Source organism: Nannobrachium achirus (genome assembly GCF_963921795.1).
Source record: "Nannobrachium achirus genome assembly, chromosome: 1".
Classification (NCBI taxonomy): domain Eukaryota; kingdom Metazoa; phylum Chordata; class Actinopteri; order Myctophiformes; family Myctophidae; genus Nannobrachium; species Nannobrachium achirus.
The window spans coordinates 39,066,617-39,085,616 of NC_137810.1; the positions used below are offsets into that span (position 1 = coordinate 39,066,617).

The window sequence follows — 19,000 nt, forward strand, 5'->3', positions numbered from 1 at the left end:
CACATTCAGTTCCTTTCTTCTTTCTTTTAGAAATATATATTTTATAAATAGTTATTACCAGGAACCCCTCAATACAAATACTGTTTCTTTGTTTGATTTAAGAACATTTCACTATGCGATTACATTAACTAAAAATGTATGTTAAAAAACACCTTTTTGGAAGGTTCCAAATGTGAATGTAGTTCCAGATTTCAATTCGCTGAAAACACGAGTTCTGGTAACTGATATTGTCCTTCTAAAGTGTGAGGGGGGGCCATGCTTTTTCAACAACTTAGCTTATTACTTAACAATTACTTAAAAAAGTGAATTAAGTGTTTTAAAGTTAAATATCCATTTAAGTAGTTTTCAATACTTAAAACGCTAAAACTAAACATTTTTTAAAGTACCAAAATCTAGTTTTACATTGAGCCCTTGTGGCTTTTCACCCTGGTTCTTGTCAGAGCTTCCCTGCCAAGGAGCGGAAAGCCTCCCCATATTTGCACTTTCCTTCAAAGACTTTAAACCCAGCTTCCTTTGCAGACAGTAGTGGTTTGTTATTTTCTTCTTCTTTTTTGTAATCTTATAAAACAACGAGAGAGTTTAGCTAGAAACTTTACTGGTACAAAATACAGTACATTGATTTGTCAAACCTTACATTACATAACCACAAATAATCACTGACCGATAAGTATCCTTTTTCAAATACAAGAATGTTACGAGAAGTGACGAAAATACATTGTCACGTTAGACACGAACGCAGAACAGTAGAATATCGATGTAAGGCAAAATCAGGTGTTCTCACAGTGACAACTTCAAAAAAGATTTGCTTCTGAAGAACTTTCTCTGCTTTAAAAATAACCTATTTTTTTCAAAGGGAGATAGGTCATTACTAGATATATTGGCATGTAGACAATTTTGAGATTTTGTCACATTACATTTAAAAGCCTGCTTTATTCACTCAGCTAACTTAAAATAAGCACCTGAATAAAATGTTAAGAGGAAATTGAATTTTGGGTTTGTGTACTGTTTATTTATTTTTTTCCTGGATGGAAAATTGAGTATCCGTGGATTTTATCAAGCCATTTTTAACTGGGATGAATTCCACTCCTGTCAGAGAATGGCACATTAAACCCCCAAGAGCAAATATGGGGAGGTTTTGCACTCCACTCATAACCAAGAAGCTTAATAAACACATAATATGTATACATTTGTCAGTTTATAAATAGACGCAAACCACATCAGTGCAATTTGTAGAACACGACTACAGCAGGATAGCGTTTTGGCATCAAACTTAAATTATGAAATGCATTATATTATATATATAAACAATATAAATAGAAAATCATAAACCAAAAGAATAAATACAAAATACATGTATAATAAATACACAAACATCATACAGTAAATGATGACAATATAAACATTTGGTTGTCAAAAATAAAGCTTTGAGTGAAAGAGAGAAAGCTGTATGGTATATATATTATGGAGAAACCAATTCATTTGATTCCAGGGTAGAAACCACTCGACTGTGGTATTTTGCACTTAAAATGTATGTGTACGTACTTATATATATATATATATATATATATATATATATATATATATAGTATGTGTGTGTAAAACAAATAAATAAAAAGCATTCAAAAACGGAAATGGTTCAGCACATCTTCCAAGCAGCTTTCACGCTACAAGAAAACACAAGTAGGAAAATAAATAAATAAATCATAAATAAATGTGACATAAAAAATAAATGTGCATTGTTGTTGTTGGGGTAAGTGTTGGCAGGTACGATATACACTGTAAACAGAGCAGGCTAGCGAAAGCGCCGCGCGATCAACCTCATTCAAAAATAATGACAGCAACAATGCCATTCCCCAGCAAGCCACAGGACGTCTCTGCCTCTTCCTCGTTTGTTTGTTTGTTTGTCTTTTCGTGGTGCATCGTCTCAGGAGGGCTTTGAGAGAGGAGATCAGACAGCTGAACGGCCATGCAATTCGGGAGAGGTTTAGTCGGCCCCACCCCCCTTTTTCATTTCTCTCCTTTCCAGAGTTAAGTAGTGGGGTGTTTCCGTTTTCCTTTTTAATTTTTTTTTATTTCCTGTGTGGTCGTGTGTCCAAGCAGCAGCTCACAACCGGTCCATCCTGAAGGCGTCTTCAGTGGCGGGGTCGGCCAGAACCATGTCGGGATCGTTGAGCATGTGGAGCCCGTCCAGGGTCAGCGGGTCGATCTTCAGCTCGTCCAGCGGGAACTGGGAGTCTGCGTCGAAGTCGCCGACGCCGGCCAAAGAGTTGGTCAACTCCTTGGAAAGGCTGGGCGGAGACTCCCCTGTTACTGCAATATTGATTTTTGTCATAGAAATTAATTAACCTTTAAACAACACAATTACAAGTTGTCCAATGGCATAAAGGCTATGGACGTGTGTTGTAATTTGCGCCCAAATTTGGAGATGACTGACATCACTGATACCGCCGCCATGGTGAAGCTGCGTTCAAACCTGAAGCTATTTCTTTGTTTATAGTCGTCGCTCCAATCGCTTCACTTTGGCCGCGCTGGTCAGCGTTAAAAAAAAGAAAAGCGTTAGAATCAAGGCGAAACACCAAGAAAAAAGGGAGTCCCAAAACCAATCACCCAAAACATTTCTGTGTCTCCCGACAACATCAACGCTGATTGGCTGTCAGGATGCGACGGGTGGAGTCGGGGGGAAGCGAAGGTTGCTTCACTTGGATATTTCCAACTGGGGCGAAGTTACAGAGGCGACCGTTCGCGCCGCCCGGTTCGGATCGTTCGCACGGCGCCCGGTCGTGCGCCGTCTCGTCTTTGCATTCACTTTATATGTAAACGTGCCGCTCGAACCATCCAGGTTTGAACGCAGCTTAACACATCGGATGCCCACGAGGTGTCAACGCGTCAATCTCTTTGATGTCGCTGGAGGCCCATGACGCTTTGGTAGCCGCATGCTGAAACAGTGCCCAAATTTGGAGATGACTGATATCACGGCTAGGTCTTAAATCCTACGAGCCGATACGTTCACCTCAGTACACACCACAACAACGGACAAGGACTAGTAGAAATACATTTCTAAATTCCACAGGGCTTTTTAAAAAGGGTGTGGAAAAACAGTATTGTTTTTTATCAACAACAACACGTGATCCATAAGCTGTCAGAAGCCATTGTCCATCTGTTTTCTTTGGGCAAGGTAGTTTGTACCCTAAATATATTCCTGTAAGGACATTGCATTACAATGTTGCACACTACATGACTACTGCCTTTTGTGCCAAGGTTGACAGGGAAATAACAAACCTTATACACCAGAGGTGTTGTGCAAGTGCAACATCTAGTGGTTGAATGTTGTCTAGTGCCACTTAAAAGCTTCAGCATATCTAAACCAAGGTATATTTAGAGGTAAGGTCACCAATGTCATTTTCGCTATCACACAATTCCAGTCGGTAGATTTTTCACACCGTGGGAGCCAAAATGTAGCCGGAAGTTAGGTGAAATGCATTCACGACTATATGACGATGTCAATGTGGTCTCAGACTAGTCTGAAGAAGAGCAGTGTGCTCGAAACATCGCTCAGCCCACTCAGTTGGTGCCAAATATAAAAATTACGTTTTGTAGTTTGGAAGTTCAGCACTTGCCTTTAAAGAAAATGGATGTTTGCCTCTTTTGAACCTCATTGCTACAAAGTTCCAACCTCAGATCCTAATGCTGCGTTCACACTTGCAGTGACAAAGCGACAGGCTTACAAGCCTTTCAATAGAAGCCAGGGACACATGCACATGAAGACCATAACATAATGCATCATGTTACACCTATCTATGGTGTGTTTGGTACTTGATGGTGACTGGAGGTACCTGTGAGGATGATGTTGGGGATGTTGCCGTGGTTGCTGTATCCTAGCTGCTGTGTGTCCTGGAGGCTGCTCCCAGTGAGGCCCATCATGGCTGCCTGCGTGTAGTTGAGGGTGGAGCACTGATTGTACAGACTGTTGGAGCTGATGGGGTTCTCGATCATGTTGAACTGCTCCAGCTAGATGGACATTTTAAGAACCATTTGTAAAAAAACATAAGGAATTAGTATGGTACGTCTACCATTTAACAGTAGCATTAGCAGAAAGGACAAAACAAGAAGGATGGCAAACTTGCTTACTGAAATTGAAACAGATTAAAACATGTTTGAACAGAAGCTATTTGTTGTTCAGATGTTTCTGTGTGACATTTAAGCAACAGCAAGGCTCTTCCTAAGACTTGTGACACAGAATTGTCTTATTAAATACCCACAGTCTCCATTTCAATACCATGGGATATATGGTATAATGGGGGAAAATGGGTACTTAAGATGAATATTTAATGGCCTGTTAATGGGAGCCATTGCAATGTCTTCAGTTCCATTAGGTATTTTTGAATCCAGCACCCATCTGATTTTGTTTTGAGATGCCTTTTTATTGTATGTTTTAAACTAGCTTACTGGATACCACAAGAGTTGTTGGACCAATCAATAAACCATGGCAATCTGTGGGTTTATGGGAATAATTAGCATAGAGTGAACACATCTTTCAACAAATCAATTACTAGTGATTATCAGTTGTAGATTTGTGGATTGCGTCACCTGATGAGACAGCGCATTGGTCTGTCTTGAAGCCATCTGCTGATCGTAGAATGAATCACCAAATATACTGCCCACCACAGGAATGTGCTGCAAGACATATCATTAAGCTGTTAATTTACATCACCATGGCATCTGAAATGAACAGCGGAGGAAAAAAAGCACAAAACATACACTAGCCAAGGAGGTGGGTTTGTTCAATCCCACAAGCAGATATGTTTTAGTAATGCCATGACAGAAACAAGCTGGAGGCAAAGTCAAAGATCGGCCAGAGTGAGAGTGTTGACCGAAGCAAATGGTTTTCTCATGGCAGCACAAACACATCTTGTAAAAACAATACATCTGTAATGAGACAAGTTGAAGCACCTCAGGAAATGAATAATAAGCACTGTGTGATAAGCTTTCTTTCAGGTGTAAGAGTAAGCTTTCTTTCAGGTGTAAGAGTTGACCGTTTTCGAGAAAGTATTTAAAATCAAAGCAGAAAGTTGTATTGAAAAGGTTCGTCTTATTGTCCAAAATGTAGCTTCAATCCCTGGGTTAGTGTCAAAATGTCCTTGGGCAATACACTAAACCCCTAATTGCTCCTGATGAGCAGGTTGGTCCCTTGCATGGTTTCCTCTGCCATTGGTGTGGGAATGTATGTGTGAATATGTGAATGTAATGCACATTGTAAAGCGCTTTGGAGAAAGGTGCTATAAATGCACCATTTACCAAAGGAAGAAAGCATCCACCATATGATCCTACATGCATAGAACAGTGAACAATTAGAGCGATGAGGAGGAAATGACAGAAGCAGCCGTGGACACCATGGACAGGACAACTGTAGACCGCAGAATGAGAAGCACTGTTAACCGATTCAGACCTAATCCCCCGACCCCACAAGGAACAAAGCCCCTTCCCCGAAAAGCAGCGAGCTCGGCGTGTGGGCGCAGCCTTACTTGAGGCGAGCTGCCAGGCGAGAAGCCTTGATTGGAGACGGGGGAGGTTGGAGACTGATTGGCTGGGGAGCCAGTCTGATTGCGGTACTGTTGGAGGGAAGAGGGTTAGCTAGCACGGAGCGCCATGACAGTCACACACATCTGACAGGAAGGGAATTGAGAAGGTTTTCCATGGATCTGTAATGGCTCTTTTTGACTACAGGAACTAAGAGACCTGTGTCGGTTTCTGCATTTGTTTCCATACACTACGGCTTGGTTTCAGATAAGGTTAACAGAACCCAACTGCTCAGGACAGGACAGTATTCCTAACCCTGAGTTCTCCAAACCCAGAACTTATACTCGGTAGGTACTGGGTTATCCATCGTAGTCAAAGAGAGTTGTTAGTTATGGGGAGTAGGTTTCTCTGGTAGGACATTATTACCAGCCACTGAGGAATACTGGCAATATATAGTCATTAACTGAGGGATCTTGTGGCTGGTGTATTTGGGCTTTTTACCAGACTTGATGTCCACATTTGTGAATTTACCTGAATGTATAGCCACACTACCTTGGTACCCAATTTGTTAACCAAGCAGACCTACCGGTGCCTTGTTAACCAGGCACAACTCCTAGTGCCTTACTTTATACTGAAGATTTCATTTCTCTATAAGCCTCTACAATGATCTGCTTTACGACCTCTCGAGAAAAATCTGGCAGTTGTCAAAAGCAATGATGTGTTATCGTAATTAAAGTAAACTTATTGTACAATAATGAAATATAAATCTCAGAGCCTTTGCCAACCACACAAGCCATTTGGATGATAGACAATGGGCTCCATTACTAGACAGAAAACGATTTATGAACTATATCCATCATTGTAAAGTGAAATATAATAGCACAAAACGTCGAAAGAAATAATGAAAACTAGAAATGGGAAAACAATATTATTACTAACAAATAGAAATATAAACTCTTCCCAAAACAATGATGACAAACTGAAATTCTATTGTGCATTTATAAAATGAACCAAAACTAAAAAAAATCATAATTGAGGAAAATAATTCTATTAAATTACAATACAAAAAATTGAATAAAACATCTTCAAATCCATGTTGAAAACGAACCAAAACTAAACAAAAAAACTAAAGTAAAACTACATAACCTTGATTGCAGGCATGTGTGCGATAGTATCTTACCGAGTTGATGTTGATATTGGTGGTGTTTTGGCTCTGGGTGTCCGGGGAGGCGCTGGAGGTGGCCGTGCTGGGCAGGCTGATGAGGCGGATGCCTTGCTGCTTCTGGAGGTCACTGAGGAGCTGGGCCTGGGCCTGGGCCGTCAGCTGGCTGAACAGAGGGTACTGGGACAGCTGCAGCTCCAGGGACATGGCCTCCATTGGCACAGCCTGAGGAAAGAAGAGAACAATTAATTCATGAACAGTCTAATAACAGAATGGTTTGGCTAAATTAATTAGCAGTTATCTGGGTAACCTGCTTGAATCCCCCGACATATAATAGCAGCCTACATCTTGCTATGCAAACTGAAAACATAATATTCAGTCTTACTGTAGTGGGAGAATACTGTAGCTTTTCTTCACCTTTTTACATTTGGCTACAGTGAGGGGCCGTGTTGTACACAGAAAACATTTTATGAGCGGAGGAGCTCTCGCATCGAGCTTTTATTGACGCCCGCAACACTCAAATCTATTTGAGTTGACTTGACTGACACAGGGGATCAAATGTGACATTGATAAGTGGCGCTCCTCTCTAAAATTCTGCTTCAAGCACTCAGGGCACTCAGAAGCGCTCAAACTTGATGATCGGTGCTAGGAGCACTCGTGCTGGATTGCTCTTTACTATAGAAATGTTTGGCTGGTAGCTCTTCAAACGCTTTCTGTGGATAAGGCCCCTGATAGTGTCCGGGTAGTTCAGTTAGTAGAGCACTTGTCTTTGGACCACAATGTTCTAGGTTCGATCCCAGGCACCACCAACTCAGCATATAAATCGGCGTTTGAGAATACCAAAGGGTCAGAAGCAGTGTATCACAAACCTCCAAATTATGGGACTGGTAGACTGGTTAGTAGAAAACCTTTCTGGCGTGGTGCCACTGCCAGGCACATAGACATAGAAAGGTAGACGCCTCCTTCGGCTCTGGTGCATATGCATCGGGGGCCAAGGGAATCTGTGACTGTGTGCATCGCTTCCACGTGTGTCACACATACGGAAGTTGCTAGGCCAATCAGAGGCAGGTGGGGGTCTTTTCGTACGCAGCCTGTAAGAACAGCTGAGCCGCGCAACATCGGAACTGGCTCTGTTGAATTGAATTGATAAGTCCCTGAAAAGACGCGCTATGATTGGCCAGTAGTCACTTGATTGGCAGCAGTCCCTTAGTTTTTCCAGGAAGTCCGGACTACAATAACAGTTGCACGTTGCTCCAATGAACTGCAGAGGCGAACGAGGCACCTAGCTTTTTTATATCTGTGGCCAGGCAGGTCACCTTACCTGGGTGATGTTAACGGGTGAGGACAGGGTGGGAGACAGCTGCTGGGGCGACTGCTGGAAATGGAGGTCAGCGCTGAGGGTGAGGGGAACCACGTTGGGTTGTCTGCGCTGTGACGTGGCTGTCATGGTGGGCTCAGAGGAGGAGGTGATCCCTGACACACACACACACACACACACACACACACACACACACACACACACACACACACACACACACACACACACACACACACACACACACACACACACACACACACACACACACACACACACACACACACACACACACAAAGACAACATTATCATCAATGATGGTGTTGCAATACGTGTCAGATTGTCTTATCAAGCTGCTACGTCTTTCACATCCTGTACAAAGCTGGAAGTGGGAAATTGGGACTTAAATACATTTGTATTTTTCCAAAGCATTTTCAATAGTCTTGACATATTTCTAAATATGAATTCAGGTGACATCTTTGGTATCTCCGTTGTCATTACAGCATCAGCAGGGAATGGGATTAAAGCAAAAACTAATCGTTTTTTTTAGGCAGTCCCTATCTGTGATTTGTGAATTACAGTTCTCAACACTAGCACCATTTCCTAAACAATTAGCACAATTATGTAGAATTATGATGTTTGGGACTATTATCATTCTAAAGCCAACTAGTTAAAAGAAATTGCAAATTGAGGTTTTAAACTTTGCGTTTATGAAATATCTGAGACCATTAGGGTTTTATGGAATATGCTTCTGAACATTATCACTTCCACAATGTATTCTATTTCTAGTTTCACCCATTCTAAAACGTAATCTTATAGTCATTAAGTCATTAAAACCGGGAAAGCAGCTGTGTCATTTTAGATGTTTGCGTTGGCTATACAAAAATAGCAGATGTACAAGCTTGCAGCACGACACTTTGTGCCACGCTGGCATTTTTCTGCCAGCGTTCAACATTTTTGAAAAATCTTGAAAGTCTTAAAACTATACTGATTTAGAAGGCATTCGAAGAATCGGCCTTAGGTCTTAATTAGGGATGCACCGATATATCGGCCACACATCGGTATCAGCCGATGTTTACCGTTATCGGTCAGTATCGGTATCTGCAAATAAAGCTGACGTTAACCGATGGCAGTAGCCGATATTTATCTGTTGTGTGTTGGTTATCTGCAGCCTACCAAGAGAGTAGATTCTGAACAGTTATTTCTTACAATGTTGATGTATTTGTTTCCCTGGCACAAAAGGGGAGATATTAACACCAAAAGCAACATAAACTAATATTGGTAACAGTATCGGCTATCGGCCATCTGTGCATCCCTAGTCTTAATGGATTAACAATACAGGGGGTGCTGTACCATGGCTGGCAGCGCTGATGCCCAGGTGCGTCAGGTTGGTGGTGAGGCTGCTAGTGCTGTTGGAGGAGCTGAGGGAAGGGAAGGCTACGGTGTCCTCTGGGTCCAGTGGGGTGGACAGCGGCGGGGGGAACTGGATGTTGGTCAGATCAGGCAGAGAGCCTCCTGTGTTGTGTGCAGCTGGGAGGCCGGTCGGGCTGACTTCCTGGTCCGGTGATGGGTAAATGCTGGAGGACAGAAATGAGGGTTTTAACCGAGTATTCCGATCTCACTGGTACCCAGCATTCTGCTCACAGTTGACAGCCATCAGTGTTTGGCGGATGGTCGGCATTCATGTTTTTTTTGCGAGCTAAATATATTTAAAAATAATCAAGCGGTAGAGTAGATACATTCCAATATAATTATAATTGTATTTGTAATTGTTGCAGTTATTCCAATATGTAAACTAACCATTGATATAAATATATCAACAGGTACTCACTTGATTCCAGGAACATCACATGTGTTGGAATTTGATGAATCGTCCTGAAAAGAGAGAAGATAAAACCCAGTCAACATTTTCTAGTGGTGGTGAACATATGTGTACACTACAAACTATGGGCACTAAGGATACATCACTGTCCCATCCATCTGCTGTGTTCCATCTTTTATGTTGACGTTTTATCTATATTTTATGTGAAACTTTTTGTTCTACAGTCTTGGCCAGCACTACATTGTAAAAGCGATATTGAATCTCATTGGGACTACTCCTGGTAAAATAAAACAAATACAAAGTAAATAAAGATAAAGCCACAAGTAAACCCATTACAGCAACAACTAGAGAGATATCTTTGTGTTGTTGGTGTGCGTGCGCGTGCGTGCGTGCGTGCGTGCGTGCGTGTAGCTCATCTTACAAGCCACTGGACTGATTAGCATCCAAATGTTTGTGCACGTAGCCAGTAGGCCAAGGAGGTTGCTGTACCCACATCTGTCAAATCAGCCTTATGGTCATATACCAGCCTGCTTTGTGCTTTATGTTATTAAACCGTAGTTTGTACAATCAATGTTTCACCGCTAAGAGTTTGGACAGAGTATTCCGATCTCACTGGTATATGGACAGCAGTACGTTCCTCTTTTAAAATGTGCGCTTTGTGTGACCACGAGAGATGGTTTCTATTTAGCTCTTTGCTGACCAGGACTCCCTGGGAAAATAGAATAAAATAAAATAAACAAATAAACCCCTTGTAGCCATTGCCTTCCCATCCACACCTTCTCGTCATCCCACATCTGTAGCTGTGCATCGTCCAGAGTAGATTCTGACTCTTCTGCCCCAGGTACTGTTAGCAGCAGCACTGATTGGTAAAACACAGAGACAGTTGCATGCTAATTTAGTATCAAATAGGGCTGTCAGTCCTTGTCCATTTTATGCCCATATATGGAGATCCCTGATGTCATCAATATTAAGCCCATATCTTCGAAAGCCCATATGTGGACATACTGTGTCAGTCTCATGTTGTCTATGATGTCAGACATCTATGATTTCTGGGAAAAGCTTAATTTTGAATTAAAGTCAATGGAGAAAATTCATTCACGAATAAATAAATGTATATAAATTAAACTATACTAGTAAGACGCCTCGGTTTTCATAGTTAACTGCGACCCACGGTCACAATAACGTATCTCTCAGCAAAATAGCTTGCATGCATGTCCAGATGAAGCCGGTCGATTTGACATCCAGTATGGCCGAAGTGCATGTCACCAAAACTGTGGGAGGAGTAGCGCCAGCTTGCGCCTTGTGCGCATCACCAGGAATGCTGGTCCCTCATTGGCTGTTAATGATGACATTGCCAGAAATGCTGGTCCCTGACTGGGCTACGGGTTAAACAAAGGAAGACACCGACATACCCAGCCGATCGCAGTACTTGTGCGCTCTGCCTGCGCAAGTAATAAAGTCGGCCCTGCAGGGGCAACCACACTAATTAGTTCCACTAATGAGTCACTGACATTGCAGTCAGCCATTGTAAGCATAGTTTTGCACTTGCTCTCAATACGTCCACAGTGAAAATCTTGGTTTGATTCCAGCGGGGCAGAGAAGCATTCACAGTGATAATCGCACCAGATTTAAGTAGATTTAAGTTCGTTTTTCTGCTATACCACCAAAATGTGGAAAGCCTTACCGAAGGCCATAAAGGAGTGTGGATCACTGGCATCCTTTAAAATTGCCCTGAAAAACCACTTACAGGCAGCAGCCGTTCGCAACTGGTAAATAAATGAACCTAGCCCAACCCTACCCTCCCCTGCCCCTTCTTTGTATATACTGTTTGTTTAGACTTACTGTTTTTTTTGTTTTTCTTTACATATCTACTGCATAGTACTGTGTTCTATTTGTCTGTCATTCAATGTTATATGAGATACTTCAATGGTTTCCAGTGGAAATAAGCTTAGTCTTTTCATGGATCTCCTTTTAGTAGACCTTGTACCAGTGAACTGTACCGTCATGAAACTGTACCTTTTTCTATGCAAACTTCTAATAAAGTCTTCAATCAATCAATCAAAACACCTAAAAATAGTAAGGTGTCAACCAAAAGACAGGGGAGAAGCCATCTATACTTGGCAGGGTGTTCCATAAGGGTCGGCCGCCGGCTTGATAGATGCCGTACTTTGAAATATTTCCAGCCGGTTACGTTTTTATGATCAGTATCCAGACTGATCTTCCTGTTGTTGATGTACAGTAAGGAGGCTTGCATCCAACAGAGCAGAGCCAACTTAACCAAAATGAAAGATCAAAAGTTACTCAGTGGTTGTTCGTAAAGCCTACGTCTGCTTAGTTGTCACGTTTTCCATTTGAAACCATTACATCAGGCCAGCCAGTATATAGCCTGGGATCGCTTCCAATTTCGGGCTTTTGATCCGGTCGGGAGTGGATGGCGTCCTACGTCATGTTGTAGTCAAAATGGATTACACTTTGGCCGGCAACACCAAACCGGAATCAGTTTTAACCCAAAACAATTCCCCGCGCTCAATGACATCATTTTAGTACCGACCCAATAAAACCCTTGATGCGGTGTAGTTTTGCTCATTCTTTGAAAAGTTTGTTTCGTATATCCATCTTTTAGTCCAACTCACAGCGGCTGGCAAGACTACACTCCTCTAGCATTTAAATAGGGATTGGGGAAACAAACGTGGAACCAAAACAAAGCGACGCCGCTTCTGCCATCCAGTCTAGGATGCCATCCGGTCTAGACTGGATCAAACGACCTGTTTAGTAAACAAGCACCAGGCTTTCCCGGCTTTCTAGCCTGGTGACGCAAGGTTAGCCAGTATACATATGTAATACTTTCTCAGTCATCTGATCACTTAGCACATACATATTTCACAAAGAGAGTAGATCTAGATCTTAGGAAACAAAGAGCAACAAACCCTTTAGTTTATACCACTGTGTATGAATAAATTACATGTCGGTGAACAGATCTGCCATTACCTCGTTTAGGCTGGAGCTCCTGCGACCCCCCTGCATATACCTCCTGGGGCTTAGGGTTCATGGTGCTCTGGTGTAAGGCTGAGTCCGAATTTGTTCTGGGTGTGAGGAAACAAAGAAAAGTCAGCAAGACAACTATTCCACACAATCTTAGAATGCAACAGAGTCTGTAACTTGGGCTGTCACGATTATGACATTTTACATGACGATTAATAGGCACTCAAATAATCGTGATTAACGATTTAATTGTGTATTTGTCATTGACAATTACATTTCTGTTTGGGCAATTATGACACCTAACTTAAATATACCAAGGATTTACTGACATATTTTACAACTTTATACTTAAAAAAGAACATTGATAGTGGAAATAGCGATGAGCTTGTAGATCTGCTATTTCCACTACTTTTTGAAAGTGTTTGAAACTACAGTACCGGTATATTAACATTTCTCAACATGGAAACGATTATGACAATTATGCAAAGATAATTGAGATTACCTCAAATATTGAGACAGCCCTATCTGTAACTACACCTCATCTATTCGTCAATTCTGTTCAAATATGTTTTCAAATCTATATATACCAGCAAGCTATATATATGTATATTCAGCGCTTCCACTTTGCACAGACTGTATGACGAAAGCATTTGAAAACTGTGTGAGTCAACTGTCTGTCTCGAGAGACTAGCACAACTACAACCCTGACAGCCCCACACACATCCAACCAATGGCAGCATCACATCTATTGTCCCAGCTTTGTATATGTCAAAATGATTAAGAACCATTCTCTGCTAAGCTTCGTTTATGTGTTTACTTTTCTGCGTTAGCCAGGTTGGCAAAATGTCCAGCCCGCGAGGACGCAGTGAGTCATGTACATCCACATTTTGAAAATTAAGCATAACAACGTGGGACGGGGACCGTTTTCTTCATGTTAGTAAACCTCAAAAGCAGTGCTTACCTTCGCCAGCTGGTATCTGGTGGAGGGGACAGGTAAACGGAGCTGTAAGGACAGCTGTCAATGTGAATCTCAGTTAAGAAAAATAATGTAGCTGGTGATGAGATATAGCTGTGTTATCCATGTTACCATCTTATATACATTTCCGAGGCATCTAGTTCAACCTATTTCACATCAAGGTCCATTATCAATTCGGCATTTGAACCACGGCACACCGTTTGATGAGATTTAGCCTCTCAGACCCAAAACTGTGTCTGCTCTGCATCAATGTTGGTACCATAGGAGAGATACAGTAACAGGCAAACATTCAAAAAGAACAATAACAATTACAACAATAACAATTATTCAAATTAAGTACCGTAATGCAGATGTTTAACAATAATTGAACTCTTGAGAGCGTAAGGTTACTAACTCTCCATAATTTAGCTGGGGACCACCTAGCTGGAACCCCCTCAAGGACCACTGTTGGTCCCTGGACCACTGGTGGAAAACCACTAATCTAGTTGGTACTTTTATTCATTGATATATAAACTGTATGACTGCAGTGGTAGGCCTAATAGAGCCATTATTTGACGTCATCGGTTTCTGTAATTATGTGTCCGATAGGTCCCGATTTGTAACCACTTGAACACCACCATGCCTGTTCTTTGGGCACAGCTGCAGAAAAAAAGTATCGCCAACCACGGTCAAGTATAGTGGGTTAAAGTGGTTAACCACTTTCAACTTGGCATCCTTACTTTGGGCAAGTCATTACAGGAGAATATTTAAAAAGGTTTTCAATGTGAGCTTGTATATCAGCTACTTTTGAAATTTGTTGTGGTTAAGTGATTGCATTAAAACAAAATGTGATTTTGTTCTAGGACTCTCCAATTTGGAGTATAAAAGCTAGTAGTGGTGTATCACGTAATTAATCCAACTATAATTGATTTTAAAATACAATCCATCATTTATAAAATAATCAATAAAAAATTGATCCTGTGCTAAGAAAATAATCGATATTTACAGCCCTGAACCCTGAAACAAGTGACTGGTCAGTGGTCACACTCAGGGTGAGTTAATTTCTTATATTTCTCCATGTGTTTACAAGAAAAACTTTCTGCCAACATTCATGATAAATGAAAGAAACTAGCCCTAAAGCTTAAATGTTATTGACGTAAATAAAAAGTTAGTTCTGATGACTTCTGCTTGGCATGAACATATGAGAAGGATATCTGGCGTCCGTGTTTGTCGACAGGCCGTCGGTGTGGAGAAGAGATGCGGTTGCGGTCCCGGTAGACGCGGTCCACCAGTCCGTGATGCCTGGTGGTCCGACTGGTGTCCAGCACTGAGTTCTGAAGAGAACACACCAAGTCAGCGTGGCAGAGAAATTCAGCTTCCACCAAGTTCAGAGAAAATAAAACATCACGCCGAACATGATCGATATAATATAATCAATATAAAATGGTTGCAAAAATGCAAATGTATTCATTTCAAAATGAGTCAAGCCATGGGCCCCCATACTGATGCTCGAGTTGGCAAATGTATTTAAAGATGGAAAGCCATGACAAGCAATGGTGTACTCTTTTAATTTATGATCCAAATTGACATTGCAGGGTTGAATTGGTGAGCCTGATATAGCCTACAGTTCTGGCTTGCTTTGGTTTCTGTGCCTTAGATAACGGTTCACCTTTTTAGTCGACTCAAAAGGGTGGTCCCAGCAACAATTAAACCGGATTTATACTTTGCCGATTGGCTATTTTCGGCGAGAGACAACGTTACACCACAGAGTATAGATTATGCAGGGATGAGAACAATAGCTTCATTTGAATTAAAGGTATTGTTCTCATCACTTTAAGTGTTGCTGGAATGTGCCTTTCAGTTCATGTTTATGCTATCCACCTGACAGTGGCGGAAGTTGTGCCAAAACAAGACTGCTGTCATCATCATTTCATCCAAATGATCCTGAATGTAAGCAATAATACACAAGGTAATGCTATATCATGGTTAAAAGTACAGCTGTGCTGCAGTCACAGGAATGCGGCAGAAGGCCCATTTGCCATTGCCATATAATCACAATATAGCACAACCTTCTATATATTATTACAACAACTATTTTTATAGCAAATAGTAGAGACTGGTTTCTAATTCAATTGGTTTATTTTGCTCTCCTCTTGACAGCAAATTCTCTGTTGCTAGACAACAATCAGCTTTAGCCTGGACAATTTTGTTAACATTTATTATGGCTTTATAAACACTGATGTGCATGTTTCCATTCAATTCAATGCATTTAGTGAAAAATGTCTTGGTTGCATCAGTGGTCGACTGTAACTGAGCTGAACTTACTCTTGACCTCTATCAAATTTGCCTGCTTGATGGTGGTGCTGAATACTTGCTGCCCGCCAATACTATATTGATCCACACCTCATGACATTTGAGGTTAACTTTTGAGGGATGTCCTCATTAGTAATTGTTACAGTAATCTCTGCATGTCTCATATGTATCATACTGTTATTGCCAATGTCGCCTAGTTGGAATAACCAAGTCCTACAATAAAACAGTGTCTGGAGCACTGGCTGATATGTAAACAAAGTAGAGCTATAGGTTTGTGTAACAAGGCGCAAGTTTTTAATTGTGGATATATGCACGCATGGAACGTGTCTCGTCCTTTCACAATCAGAACTCACTAAAGCTAGTTGACTGTCTGAACTGTTCAATAGCAGCTAACAATGTCCCATTGGTAGAGGCTAAACAATTGCACACGGTCATCAAATGCAAAAAATAAATCTGGGATTTCTTCTCAGGAAAGGAACAGAACACTCCTGAGACCTTCATCGGGTTGTCAAGACAAGCTCCCAATACATTTCCCAATAAAGTATCCCTGATAGTTTTTTTGCATTTGAAGACGGTGTGGGAGCTTTTTCTGCTACTTTTGTCCTCTCTTATGTCGCTCTGTAAGTGTGCAAAAGGCTTTCTTTTCAGAGATTAAAACAACACTTTTGTTAGCAGCTGAGAGAAGCTAGGGGCTCACCTGAAAAGGCAGGTCAATGTTGCCATTTCCAATCTGATTGACATTGGGCAGTGAGCCTCCATAGTACTGTCCACGATTCTGCCCTAGTTGCAAATACTGGGTCTTCTGCAACTGCAGCTGTGCAAAGTAAAATTGCATGAAAGCATGAGTGAGTGAGTGAGTGAATGACAGATCTGATGCATGGGAAAAAAATATGTCTGGAGAAAAATAATCAATCAGGCTTGTTGGCAGGGTAGGAAACTAACTACTTTTACATTTACAAGTCAAAGGGACAGGTTAATTACATAGCAATATATTGAATAAAACAGAAAGTCAGTACTTTATACCATTTGGCTGTTGTTAATTACCCACCTTGCCAGTCTTTTGAGTTTAAATGAAAAATGCACATATTATCAGATGGATGGAATGTGATTTAATTGATGGTTTGGGTGTTTTATGAGCAGCCAAGAGGCAGACAGCTTCACCGACAGTAATAACTCTACAGCAGATACTACAGATGGAACAACGCCTGCAGTCAGGACTAGGGGTGGGACGTGGGAGTCGGGACGATAATCGTTATTATCGTATCATCGAGATAAAACATTTTTCACATCATCCCATCCCTAGTCAGGAGGACATGTTGTAATAATAACAATGCACATCTGAGCCTCAAGTCTGTTGTCCTAAACTGTGGTGGATAGCAGCAAAGTATTGTACTTTTGACTAAGGTACAAAGTAAATTATGAATCAACCACCATTTTCATATAAGGTATATAATAGTGAAAATAGCAGATCAAAGAGCAATCTACAAGCATGCAACGCCTTGTGATGGGATGTGTTGTGAGCTTGTAGATCTACTATTTTCACTATTAGTGATTTATTTTTTTGAAAATGTCACAATTTCAATACAGCAATGCATTGATATTAAAAAGAAAATGTACTGCGCGTATGTACTTAAGTATTTTCAAAAGCATGTACTTTTGAATACTTAAGTATGTTCAAAAGCAAGTACTCCAAAACTCAAGTACAAATTTGACAGGAACTTTGTAGTTGAGTCAAATTTGAGGAGTATCTATACTTTGACTCAAGTACTGGGGCTGAGTACTTTGTCCACCATTAGTCCATTAGCTTTGTGTCTGTTGTCCTAAAAAGAAAAAAAGCAGCAGGTTGTCCTTTGTCCGTGTTATGTGAAGAGCTTGTCTAGTGATGTAGCGTAGTGAATAGCATGAACAACATGAATAAATGAATGAATTAATTAATCAATTAATTCATTCATTAATTATGAATGAATATGAATGAAGAGACAAAGAAATCTGACACGGCTAGACAAGACGTTCCACTTTACTTTTCTACATCTACTGGCAAAACATCCGACTGAGGACGGTGGTACAAATGAGCAATGTAGACCATTAAAGAGTAAAGACTCCAGTAACAGATCACAAAGTGAAGCCACAGCCAGGGTTACAAAACTATCCAGATGTCCTTCTGTGATAACACTGAAGCTGATACATGAGATTGGCTGATATCCACCTGAAAATGTGTATTCTGTTTATTAAAGAGCTGCAGAGACCCCTGTTACTGAACAAACACTTTACCATTACCATCTGATAACTTTAATTGATGTCTTGAATACAATGATAGTTTTTGTGACATTCCTTTGTTAAAAAGAAAGTATTAAACATTTACCATTGCATTCAAAACATCACAGGGTAAGTAAACAATAGAAATGAACAGAAGTCATTGTTTTGGGTGAACCACTCCTTTAACTTTATAACAAAACACTTTTTTTAACCTAAACATATCACTTTTACATTAACTTTAATTTAACTCTTCAGAGTGGACAAATTAGTACACTCTCAGAGTTACATACCTGGCTGTGTAACTATAAGGGTCCATTTCATTTGGTTCCCAACTGAGAATCATATAGCTGGGGGACCCCCTGGAACCCCCTCAAGGACTATTCATAACTATTTAAATGTCCTCTTGTTATTAAAGCAACAATGTTCCCGAGGCATCTCCTTGGCCGCTGTTGCCAAGCACAGATGCCCGACAAAGTTGTCACGAGCGTGTCCCTGCAGAATGCTGATTCCACCGTGACAGAAGGGAATCTTTTCTGAGTGTCCCTTAATGACAAAGCCAACCTTACCGGAAGGAACGTGTGCCAACACCACAAACCTAATAATACTTCACTATGAGCAAGAAAAAATAAACAGGACTGGGAATACTGGCTTGAGCTGTATAATAATGTCAGCTGTCTC

The 19,000-nt window shown here is 41.0% G+C and overlaps 1 protein-coding gene across 1 annotated transcript in view; it reads right to left on the reverse strand.

The window, feature by feature from the left end:
* Nucleotides 1-2,078: 2,078 nt before the first annotated feature.
* The window catches only part of crtc1b (CREB regulated transcription coactivator 1b), a 19,242-nt gene continuing 2,320 nt past the window's right edge, over nucleotides 2,079-19,000 (reverse strand). Inside the window, exons 2-14 of the mRNA XM_080733213.1 lie at nucleotides 16,764-16,880; nucleotides 14,936-15,087; nucleotides 13,760-13,813; nucleotides 12,805-12,899; nucleotides 10,593-10,675; nucleotides 9,826-9,869; nucleotides 9,348-9,571; nucleotides 8,001-8,152; nucleotides 6,698-6,904; nucleotides 5,523-5,609; nucleotides 4,588-4,674; nucleotides 3,834-4,008; nucleotides 2,079-2,310 (exon numbers count right to left, since the gene is read on the reverse strand). Of these exons, the coding sequence (XP_080589339.1) occupies nucleotides 2,105-2,310; nucleotides 3,834-4,008; nucleotides 4,588-4,674; nucleotides 5,523-5,609; nucleotides 6,698-6,904; nucleotides 8,001-8,152; nucleotides 9,348-9,571; nucleotides 9,826-9,869; nucleotides 10,593-10,675; nucleotides 12,805-12,899; nucleotides 13,760-13,813; nucleotides 14,936-15,087; nucleotides 16,764-16,880 (1,683 nt within the window). The 3' untranslated portion in view covers nucleotides 2,079-2,104. The remainder of the gene's footprint in view (nucleotides 2,311-3,833; nucleotides 4,009-4,587; nucleotides 4,675-5,522; nucleotides 5,610-6,697; nucleotides 6,905-8,000; nucleotides 8,153-9,347; nucleotides 9,572-9,825; nucleotides 9,870-10,592; nucleotides 10,676-12,804; nucleotides 12,900-13,759; nucleotides 13,814-14,935; nucleotides 15,088-16,763; nucleotides 16,881-19,000) is intronic.